General features: G+C 49.2%; 1 protein-coding gene across 6 annotated transcripts in view; it reads left to right on the top strand.

Annotated features, from left to right (window-relative positions):
* The window catches only part of GAS7 (growth arrest specific 7), a 209,033-nt gene that overhangs the window by 146,103 nt on the left and 50,877 nt on the right, over window positions 1-12,053 (top strand). For all 6 annotated transcript variants that reach the window (XM_070389495.1, XM_070389493.1, XM_070389494.1 and 3 more), the window contains exon 3: window positions 3,031-3,111. In XM_070389495.1, the coding sequence (XP_070245596.1) occupies window positions 3,031-3,111 (81 nt within the window). The remainder of the gene's footprint in view (window positions 1-3,030; window positions 3,112-12,053) is intronic.

The following is a 12,053-nucleotide window of genomic DNA, read 5'->3' as shown; positions in this document are numbered from 1 at the left end:
TGCTGCGGATGAGATCATTCAGCTAGAGCCCCAGGGACTCTCTCCAGATGTATGCCCGGGCTGGCCCCGTTCCTGCCCCAGGCTCGAAGTGGCTTTGTGTTTTGTGTTGACCCGAGCTGGCCAAGACCAGGAGGTGGACTGGGTGGAATCCTTCAGGCATCTGCATTGTCCATGATGGAGCCCTGGCAGAGGTTGGGCAGAGAGATTCAGTCCTTACAGGGATAAGGGTCTCCAGCCTCTGGGGGCCGGTGAGTGACCCAGGTCAGTTAGTGCAGGGCACAGGGCCTTCCTTTGGAATCCAGCATCTAGAGCGGGATTCTGACTGCAGGCAGCATCTTCCTGTGATTTCAGGGTCTCCTCTTGCAGACCCCTGGGAGGGCTGCATGGAGGGAGAAGCATTGTTGTTGGGACTTGACAAATGGACAGGATTCTGACACCAAGAGTGGGGGGCAGGAGGTGATTGGGGGTGTGTGAACAGCTACAGCAAAGACGTTCTGAGACCAGTGAGTGTGTTACCTGGGCTGGAGTGAGGTCAGCGTGGATCCGTCTGGACAGACAGATAAGGTGCCTGTGCTAGAGCCTTGCTGACTGAGAAGTGGGGCAGTGGGTGGGGGTGGATGCAAAGTTTGGACTTTATTCTCTGTGCCATATTGAAAAGGGCTCCACAGAGGACTCTCCAGGTGAGTGCTGACCCCCAAGTGGGGAGACATGTTAGGGGTGAGATGGAATGAGGAATGTGATGGAGGTGGATGCCTCTAGGCTCTGGGAACTGATTGGAGGTGGGTGGGGACCCAAGGGGAGCTGATGAAGCCATGAAGGTTGGTCCCCAGAGCCGCGGGGGGCCAGGTTGGAGGAGAGAGCCTGAGCTGGGTGCTGTGGGCGTGCAGGCAGCAGTGTGGTCAGGCCGATCTGGCAGCAGAAAGGAAGGTCTTTTTGGAAACAAGACTGAGGCTGCAGGCTATGTCTGGTCCCAAGGGGAACCCACCTCACGTTGTAGGGAGGCTGTTTTAACATCTGAATTTCCCCCGCATTTTCACATCCAGCCTCCATGATCTGTTTGCTTTACTCAACTCCGATAAGGCACCTACTGTGTGCCCCTGTCATCCTGCTTCATGCTATTACAGCCCTGTTTAGGTGCCATCTTCATCCCCATTTTACAGTTGAGAAAAACAAAACACAGGTGGCTTCCAAAGGTCACAGGTCACAAGCGGCCAGGCCTAGACCACTTTGCACTGCCCTCGACCTCCGAGCAGGCTTGTGGTCTTCACACAGTCTCCAGGTCATGGTGCTCTCAGCTCCAGTCCAGGTGTCCGTCCTCCTCCAGGGAGGCCACTGAGCCTGCCCTCTGGTTGTCCCTCCTGGAAGACCCCTCTGCTCTCTCGTTCCTGGTCACATTCTCCCCGCAGCTTCCCTTGCTCCCCCCATTTTCTCTCCCTTAAGACGTGAAAGAGCCGTATTACCACCCAACTGCTAGAGCCATAAAACCCTAAAGTCCAAACAGTGGGTCTCAAGGTTTTGATCAAAGTCTGGGGGCAAGAGTCTTGGGACCTAAAAAGACCAGTCAGCCCAACCCTTTCATTTTAGGTAAATAATCAGAGGACCAGAGAGATAGCGTGACTTGCCCAAGGCTGCCCAGCAGATGAGAAGCAGAACTGAGGCAAAGACCCCAGTTCTCTCGAATCTCAGCTGAGAGAAGCTATGGGAAGGTTGTGCTTGTTTTTGTTTTTAATATTCGAAACAATTGAATTTTCAGTAATCGAATTTTGGATTCAATAATGTCATATCCATATATCAGATTAACTTTAACAATAACTTGACACTAAATACTTGTAAATGGGCATTTGGCATGAACATAGCAGCTGTCTTGGGTGGATGCCACTCTTGGTCTCATTTTACAGAGGAGGAAGCTAAGGCACCAAGGGGACGATGAGCTTGGTCAAGATCAAACCTGGTGATGAGAGGCAGAGCTCGTTTAGACCCAGGCATTTGGCTCTAGACTCACTGCTTTTACTTGGTGGCTCAGATGGTAAAGAATCTGCCTGCAATGCAGGAGACCCACGTTCAATCCCTGGGTCAGGAAGATCCCCTGGAAAAGGAAACAGCAACCCACTCCATTATTCCTGCCTAGGAAATCCCACGGACACAGGAGCCTAGCAGGCTACAGCTCATGGAGGTCACAAAGAGTCGGACACAACTAAGCAACTAACAACCGCTGTGCTGTCGGCCCTTTTAATTGTTTTGGAAAGATACCCACAGAAGTCCAGCTCAGTAGTTGCAGAGCTCAGGGTTAACTGCAGCATGTGGGGGTCTTAGTTCCTCGACCAGGGATTGAACCCGTGTCCCCTGCATTGGAAGGGGGATTCTTAACCACTGGACCTCCAGGGAAGTCCTGAGAAGGCATTGTGTTTTTTTTTCAGTAGATAACTTAATGAGAAGTCTTTGCTCACAGCTGTGAAATGGGTGAAGTAGCGTTTGGGGGCTGATCGTATAGCTACAACATTAGCTTTATTTCTGGCTGGGCATCAGAGGAGAGAGAAGTGTGTGATCAAACACAGCAGCTGTAATTCACACAAGGTGTGGAATTGGAGAAGCAGGAAGGGAGTCATCTTCACAAGACACAGAACCTGGGTCTCTGTCCAGACCCCTGCCCAGGGCTCCTTCCTCTGGGTTTTGGGGTTTCAGATGACAGTGGGCATTTGGGGAGTGATGCCCAGTTGGCAGTTGAGGTTCCAGGATAAGGAACTGAAGTGGAGATGTGTGAGGGGGGAAGGGAGGGGCATTGGGGACTGTTTCAGAGGGTCCCAACCAGGAGGCCACCTTTTGGTCCCAGCTTTATGGAGAAGGGTCCCCAATAAAGAGAAGCTTTGTTGCCCTGGGGGGCAGGAGAGGCAATTATATGGGAGCAGAAGGCAGATTCTGGCTTCCTGGAGTCAAAGAAGCAGGTGATCCAGTGCAGCTCTGTGACACTCAGAGCTTCTGCCCGAGGAAATTCTCAATACGATTTTCTTTTTTTTTTCTTTCTTTGACCAGAGACCACCTGGGAGCGTCCCAGCAGTTCTTCTGGGATTCCAGCCAGCCCTGGCCCTCACAGGAGCTCTCTGCCTCCAACAGGTACTGTCCACATGCTATCTCAGGGCATCGGGATGGACCACACTCACATGCAACTTCATGGGAGAGGCCCAGCTTCTGGAGCCTGGATCTGAAACCTGGCTGTGGATCTCATGGGCCAAACCCGGGAGGGGTCTCGAGGGCTCGGAGGCCCCGTAGGCTGTTGCCCTGTGGGATGGTTTCACTCTGGCAGTGCCAGCTGCAGCTCTGGTCTCTCTCACTCCACTGGGGTGCTTAGAGGAGGGGGATGGGTGGGTGAGGTGAGGCAGCAGAGCTCTTGCCTGTCTGCCGGCGTGAGGACCTGAGCAGCGGCAGATTCACTCCACGTGGTTTCAGAAGACATCAAGGGGTAGAGGTTAAGGAGGCAGATGTTTACTCCTAACAGGGCGTCTTTAGGTCTTCTCCACCACTGAGAAATCAAAATGTGATGCCAGCGCATTATTTAGTGAAGATTGCTCGGCTTCCCTGGTGGCGCTCGTGGTAAAGAACCCACCTGCCAATGCAGGAGACGTAAGAGACACAGGTTCAGTCCCTGGGTCTGGAAGATCCCTGGAGAAGGGCATGGCAACCCACTCCAGTATTGTTGCCTGGAGAATACTATGGACAGAGGAGCCTAGTGGGCTATAGTCCATGGGGTTGCAGACTGGACATGACTGAGCGACTTAGCACTCACACACATAAAGATTACTACCGTCAGCAGAATTCAGAACTGAAGTGGTGGCAGAATAGACCTGGAGAATCATCTGAGGCCTGATAGAAGGGATGGGGGGCTGCTTTTCATGAAAAGTTCTTCTAGGCTATTAAAATGTTTTTATTTATATTTTTGTGTATATATGCATGTATACACACACACACTTTTTTTTTTTTTTTAACTTAAATTTAAGAAGGAACCCCCTGTGGGGCAGAAAAATGGGGTATTTCCTCCTGGTTTCCTGGGGATGCAGCCAGGGCTACATTCTCAGACCGAGTCCCCAGAAATGGGGCCAGTTAGCCTTCCTAGTGGTCATATGACGGTAGGCATTTCCCGGCACACTGCCTTGTCTTTTGTTGCTGTTCTTGTGTTTTTTTTAACAATAGAAATGCTGGTGTGAATACTGTGAGGTGTGGCCCTCTATCCTGGCTGGCTCCAGGCCACCTAGACACTAGAGAGGAAACCCAGCTGTCTTTTGCAACCACAGGGGGGTCCCCAGAGCAGGACAGGGATGTGACACGGGCAGGGAGAGGCTGGGGCGTGTGAGATGACAAGTGATAACCCTGCACAGCCGGGTTGTGCCGGAGCCAGTTTGGAAAGCTTGCCCTTTAGGTCAGTGCGGTCAGCTCTCCGAAGCCTGCTGCCCCTGGCACCGTCCCCAGAAGCATCCTGTCCCCTCTTTGCTGTGGACGGAGCCAGCCCCCAGAAGGGGGGTTGTGGGGAGAGGCTCAGATCCAGGGAGAACTGCCAGGGTGGGCAGGGCATCAGACAGAGAGTGTGGCCCCCGACCTCCCTCCTCTGCCTCAACCCCCTGCGGCCCGGGGCACCCCCTTCCCAGGTCTCTGCCTGAAAGGGCTTTGTAGTCAAATAGAGTTGGAAATCCTGCCTCGTCTCTCCACCTTTGGAGATCACACATCAGCTAGGAGAATGCCTGGACTGGACCCCATTTAACTCGGTGTTTCTGTCCTTGTGTGTGTTTGTCCACATCAAACTTAAGCTTCTCTGGCTCAGCTTCTTCTCTGGCTTCTCTTCTCTGACTCCGTCCGTAGTGGTTCTCAACTCGGGGTGATTTTGCCTTCCGGGGGACATTCTTGGATGTCACCAGTAGGGGGTGGTGCTCCAGACATCTAATGGGGAGAGGCCAGGGATGCCGCTCAACCCCCAACAGTACACAGGACAGCACCGCCCCACCGCAGAGGTCTGTCCAGCCGTGCATGTCAGCAATGCCCGGCTCGGAAGCCCTGTTCTAGAAGGACTCAGAACCTCAGCTCAGCACTACTCGGGGGTCAGTCGATGGACTACAGCCTATGACAATGAGAAGCAGCCACAAAACACGCAGGACCCCAGCTCTGGATTCTCAGACCCACGTTTTTGGGTTGGTTTTGTTTTGTTTTTAAGATTTATTTGAAGATAGCAGTTTTATTTAATTAATTAATTATTTTGACCCTGGCATGTGCGATCCTCCTGACCAAGGATGAAACCTGCGCCCGCTGCAGTGGGAGTGCGGAATATTAACCACTAGACCACCAGAGATGTCCTCAGGCCCACGTTTTATTTCCCAGTTTTAATATCTTGGAAATCAGTGATGTGTCCTAGTCTAATTGGAAGCATCCTTTTTTTTTTCTTTCTCGCTAGTGCTTAAAATAAGTGTGCCTCTAACAACCAGTGACATCTTAGATTTGTGACATTGCAGCTCCTTAGATTGAGGTCTCAGGCACATCCCTGCTCCTTGCCAGGCCTCACTTTGCCCACTTATAAACGGGAGGAAGATGCGGCTCAGGTCCTGTCCAGCCCTCCATGGCTGTGATTTGTGGTCCTCTCTGCCCTGGGGCGTGAACACACATGTCAACTCTCCATCCGCCCTCTGGGGTGGAAGAGAAGAGAACCCACTAGTGAGGCTAAGGCAGAATCTGTGATACCCTGACATCTTCTTTTCTGGTTTTTAAATAGAATCTTGAAAAATAAAGCAATAGCTAGGTTGGTATTTCTCCCTACAGGGGAGCAGCACCAGGATTTTCCCAGCCATTCTTTCCTTCAGTTTTATAAGCAGCTTTCAGGAGATTGATTTTTATTGTGGAGAGAAAAATAGACTTGATGAAGACATGAGGTTGCTTCAAAAGCTGACCATCCCCATCCTCGAGTTCCTGGGGCTGTGGGCGCCTCGCCTGGAGACCACTCAGGGCCCTGGATTGAAGCCCCTTTTGTTCTGCTCCTGCTTCTGCAGAGCAGCAGTGATGGAATCGAAGCCTTTCCATTCAAAGAATGTACAGACATGGTTCTCAGTACTGGGGGTACATCCTCAGGCAAGCCAGACTTGTGGGGTCCCTGGTCCCAGGAGCTACATGCTAATGGGCAAGTTGGATAAACAGGCAAATGTGAACTTGATCAGATGTTCGTTGCATGGTCAGCGGGACAGATGACTGGGGCATTAGGGGCGGCCTCACTTTAGGTCAAGCTTTAAAGACAAGGAGGAGACGGTATGTGTGGAGGGTGGTGGTGGAGTGTTCTGGGCCAGGGGACAGCGGGTGCAAAGGCCCTGGGGTGGAAGTGATCTTGGCACATTTGTGAATGGAAAGCAGACCCGTGTGGCTGGAGGGTGAGGGACAAGAAGAAGGGTGGTAGGTGATGGGGCAGGGAAGTCAGGGTCCAGAGGAAGGTATTGTTGGGATTTCCTTCTGAGTGTGAGGGTTGGGATAGGGGGTGAAAAGCAGTGGAGGTGTCTCGTCTTTCCATGCAGCTACCCACTTGAAGCCACTGGGCAGCTCTTGGTTAGCAGTGATGGGGTTGGGGGTTACCTGCAAGGTGCGTGCGGGCGTAAGGATGATGTGGGAGGAAAACATAACCACGTTTACTGACTACAAGCATCCCATATGGTCGTTCCTGAAGGTCATGGACAAACAGGCCAGGAAGAATATGGGTGGGAACCACAAGTGAACCCAGCTAAGCCAAGCTTAGATAATGCTCCTTCAAGGAGGCAGAGGGGTGGAGGCGACCTTGGGGCTCAGGTTGACTTTTTTTCTTTTGGCCACACCACTTGGCTTGCAGGATCTTAAATCCTTGACTAGGGATTGAACCCATGCCCCCGGCAGTGAAAGCCCAGAATCCTAACCACTGGCATTGCCAGGGAGTTCCCTCAGGTTTACCCTTGAGTTGAGCTTCTGAAGAGGGTTGGCAGGACCACTGTGGACAGGGCCAGTTTGTTCTTGGTCCAGGTTTGTCTGATGCCTGAAGCTCAGCCAGCCGGGTTATAGCCGGGGAGAGACCTGAAACACCCAGTACCCACTCCCCACAATCTGGACTCCACTCTTGGAATGTTGGGGGCCACTTTGAGTCAGCACCGGACCCAGGACTTTCCGTGTGTGGAAAGTGTGTGGCCTCCTCTTGGATCACAGTGGGAGCTGTGTTTATTCAGTAACTTTATTAGAAGTATTTAATGCCAGGGTTTCCCAGTGGGGTCCATGCAAGTCAGCTTGAAACCCCAACAGAATACCAAAGGCTCTGTTCAGTAACTACTGCATGTATTAAGGAGAAGGCAATGGCACCCCACTCCAGTACTCTTGCCTGGAAAATCCCATGGGTGGAGGAGCCTGGTAGGCTGCAGTCCATGGGGTCTCGAAGAGTCGGACACGACTGAGCAACTTGACTTTCATTTTTCACTTTCATGCATTGGAGAAGGAAATGGCAACCCACTCAGGTGTTCTTGCCTGGAGAATCCCAGGGACGGGGGAGCCTGGTGGGCTGCCGTCTATGGGGTCGCACAGTCATACGCGACTGAAGCGACGCAGCAGCAGCAGCAGCAGCAGCATGTATTAAAAACCATCTTTGGGCTGGTTTAACATGCCATGCAGCAATGATTCATATGGAGAGAAATAGTAATAGGCAGATGGAAAGAAAACACGAGTTAAAAATAAAGTTCTGGGAATTTCAGGTAAGAGTTGCTGGGTCCAGTGGATGCCAGCACAGACCTCTAGAACTTTCTGCCCTAACGGAAATGTTCTGTCTCTACCCAGTATGGTAGCCGTTGACCACATGCAGCTCCCGAATACTTGAAATATATCTGCTCTGCCTGAAGAATGAAGTTTTCATTTTATTTAACTTAGTACTTTTCAAGTTTTAGAATAATTTTAGGCTTACAAAAGGAAATTGTGAAGACAGTACAGAGAGTTCTTATATAGCCTGTACTCAGTTTCCAGTAATGTTTTATGTATTTATTTATTTTTTGGCCACACCACATGGCATGTGGGATCTTAGATCCCTGACGAGGGATGGAACCCAGGCACCCTGCATTGGAAGGTGGAGTCTTAACCACTGAACTTCTGGGGAAGTCGCTCCCCTAATGTTAATGTCACATTACATAACTTCAGTTCATTTATCAAAACTAAGACATCAGTGTAGTACATATTATTAACTAGTCTGAATTTCATTTGATTTCACCAGCTTTTTCAGTGTTGTCCTCCTGTTCTGGGATCCCATCCTGGGTACCACCCTGCATTTGAATTATATTTAAATGTAACGTGTTAGAATTTGAATAGCCACCTGTGACTGGTGGCTGCCCTATCAGATGACAGAGCAGGCAGGCATGCATGGAGAGTGAATTCCTTTCTGAGCTTCTAGGCCCGGACAGACGTGGGTTGAACTTGCATTGTGTTTCCCTTCGGGATGGAGGAAATCTGTCACTTATTGAGCTGCTCTGGGAGTGGGGGTGTTGGGAAGCCTGGGTTCAGATTCTGGCTTTGCCCAGCCTGGGGCTTGACTCTGCTGAGGGGTCATGCTTGGACAAGCAGCCTGCCTCCAGCAGCCGAGGAAAGCCAGATTGCAGGGGAGGGAGTGAGGTCTGTTGTTGATCAGGGAGGGCCCGCCTTTGAGTACACGCAGACAGCTGTGCCCCGCTATGAGCAGAGCACCCCAGGAAACGGGCTTCAGAACCTAGGCCTCACCCCCAACACATCTTCTTCTCCAGATCAGGAAGCCCCAGCCAGCCTTTCCCTCCCACATAGGAGCAAGTGGAGACCCTGGCCCGCTGCAGAAATACAAGCTGCCGGACCCAGAGCGCTTCCGACGCTTTCAACTAGGAATCACTGTTGACCCCAGGGGAAGGGCATGGGGATCCACCTGTTCCTTGAGAAACATGCCCCTGTTGGCGTTCCTTTCCTGGGGGCCCTTGCAAAGGCCTGTTTAACCTTTGATAACCAGGACAATAGACTCAAATTTCCAACCTTTCACATCCATAGACACATAGATTGTAAGTTCTCTTTGGGGAAATATAGTTTACATCTTAGACAACCGGGGAGGCAGTGGGGACTGGGTAGTCAGACAGAAATGTCAAGAACAGAAGGATTTCCAGACCAGAGGGCTATAAATGTAAAACTTCTTCCCTAGACAGACCTGGCCAAATGTGGCACACACTTGGGAAGGTGAATATGATGAAGAACATCCTTTTAAGGCCACACAGGGCATAGTGGGGCAGCGAGGCAGGGATGGTACCCACCAATCTGGCGTGGGTATTTGCCTCGGTAACCTGACTTAAAACCTACTTTCCCACAGCCCCAGTTGCCTTTCCCAAAGTGGGTTCCATGACAGCACCTCTGCTTTCCTGGCACCCCCCATCCTGGTTCTTTGTCCTTGTAAGCTTGGGACTGCCATGGTTCTGCCTTGATTGAGATTTACAGAGCACATCGGCATATTTAAAAAAGGCCTACCGTCAGATCCTGCCCTTTACTTTCACTGCAGGTCGCTTACAAGGAATGTCCTACAGAATTGGTTGTTGTCACCTGCCTGGGGAGATACCCTGTTCCTCCAGGTTCAGATGTCGTAGGAGTGAGGCGAGAAGGATTTCCAGAACAGGGGCTTCCCAGATGGCTTTACATTGAGGAAAGAAGTTACTTGTTTATTCCAGAGACAAAGGAGATGAGCCACACCTGCTGGAGGCATCCAGGGCTGGTTTTCTTGTTTGGAAGAGTTAAGTCTTATCTTTAGGGTGTTTTAGAGAACAGGACCTGGACATTGGGGCTTGGAGAATAAACCATCTTACATGGCAAATTGGAGTTGGGGAATGGAGTCAGAGTTATAGGGAGGGGGTGAGTTCTGGGCCGCAGATGATGCTGGCAATTCTCTGTTGGTCTTATTTCCGTTTCTTTATCCACCACTCCACCAGCAAATGACTTCTCCTTTCTACAAATTATATGCCCCCTTCTCTCACTGTAGAGAGCCCTCTCTTTGTTTAACTTCCCATAAAGAGGAATGAAGTGTGTGTGTGTGTGTTTCTATTTGTGTTTGAAGTTACTAAAGTTACTAGATAGAGCTTTCTGTTCCCTTTTCTTATCTTAAAAACAGCTGAATTTGGTATTTTATATATGTTTTTTTCTTGTATCCCCAACTGAATTATGGTCCTTATGGTTATGAGTGATCTTTGACTATATTCTATTTCATTTTTACCCCTGGGAGGCTGGAGGCCTCTAAAGCACCCACCTCTGCCGTGTTCAGTTTTGACCTCACCCTCAGTAAGCCAGGGGGCCCAGCGGCATGGGGATGCCCATCGGGACCATCTCAGGCGAGCTGTAACGGTTCAGATCCCCAAGGATGAAGGTGTGGGGACCGTTGGAGTAAAATGCAGTGAGACAGGGTGTCAGAGGAGAGGTGCTGTATGGGGAGAGATGGTTGAATGGAAAATTAGTTTTTCTTTCCCAGTAATTGTTTTGACATGAGTGGTAATTAGCCAACCGCTGACAGGCCAGAACTGAAGCGAGAACAAGGGGATGGATTAGGGGCAAATGCCATTGCATTAGATGGTTCCTGGCCGCTGTTAGCGTGGGGGTCGCCAGTCTGGGGGAGGCTGCAGGCGGGACAAGGGCATGTTGAGGGTGCACTTTTGTGGGGGGTGCTGTGGTGGGAGAAAGCGAGGATCAGAAAGACTCTGCCCTCAAGAAGATGGGGACCACCTTGGGGTACAAGGACCCAGTAGCATTAAAGGTAGTGACTGCTTCTAAACTAAGGCCTGCTCAGGTAAGAGCTTTCATATTTCATTTTCATAGTCAACTGAACTGTGGTCCCATTTTTGTTCTTGTCCTTGGTGGGTTTTAGGATCAGGGCAATGCTGTCTTTGTAGAATAAACTGAGAAAGTCACCAGGTGTATTTATACTGTGCAGTGTAAGCCTATATATTTCTTTCAAGAGTTTGAATGACTTTGCCTATAAAACCATCTGGATCTGATGTCTTTTGACAGGGAGGTCCTTTTTCAAATGTTTTACTTGTTTTGGTGTCTCTGGTATTCTTTGAAATCATTTTGATCATTTGAATCTCATGGAAGGTTTTGTATTTATTAGCATAGAACTACAGATCAAATCTCTTGCATTAAAAAAAAAAAAGTCTCTGTTTGCAGTCTAATTCCCAATTTTAAGCATTTGTGTCTTCTTTCACTCTCAAATTAGGCTGATCTGCCTTTTTTATCTTTGTCATTCTCTACCCTTCAACCCCTCAACCAGCCAGAGTTGCTAATATCATCCTGTCTCCTAACTTATTAATTTCTCTTGCCATATTTATATCCTTGTCTCATGTTTTCCTTGGATTAATTTTATTGGCTTTTAAATTTTTTTCTAAATTCTTGAGTTGAATGTTTAGTCCATTTATTTTTATTCTCTTGGCCTTGGTAATGCAATAATTAAGGCTATGAATTTTCCTCCAAATATAATTCAGGCCCTTTCCCATTTGTTTTGATATGTTATTTTTCATTATTTTCAAAATATTGTGTAATTATAGTTTGAAATTGCTCTTTGACCTGAGATTATTTTTTAAGAGGGCATTCTCTTAAATGTCCAAGCTTCTCGGGTCAGGGTAGGGGGAGAGATAGGGACCTTGTCTGTCTGTTCTTTCATTATTTCTATCTACTTTTATTGCTTTCCAGTCAAAGAATATATCTTGTGTTATTTATGCCTTTTGCAATTTATTGATACTTTATTTATGGCTTAAGTAGGCCCAACATTTTTAATGTACCGTGGCTTCTCAGTAAAAAGAGATTATCTGTTTATAGGGTATGATGTTTAATCCATCTAGTTCAATCAGCCGTTTAAATTAAATCACTGAGACATTCCACATCCTGACTTTTGTCCACGAAATCAGTCCTAGACTGAAAGCAGTATTAAGGTTTCCTACTGTTGCCTTCGAATTCTCCAGCATTTGCGTTTTGTCCATTTTAGTGCCGGGCTCCTTGAGAAGTTAAGTTTCTGGAATGTTATGACTGCCTCATAAGTAGTATTT

The sequence above is a fragment of the Bos mutus genome, chromosome 19, assembly GCF_027580195.1.
Source record: "Bos mutus isolate GX-2022 chromosome 19, NWIPB_WYAK_1.1, whole genome shotgun sequence".
In the NCBI taxonomy this organism is placed as follows: Eukaryota; Metazoa; Chordata; class Mammalia; order Artiodactyla; family Bovidae; genus Bos; species Bos mutus.
This window is presented reverse-complemented; position numbering and strand designations above follow the sequence as displayed.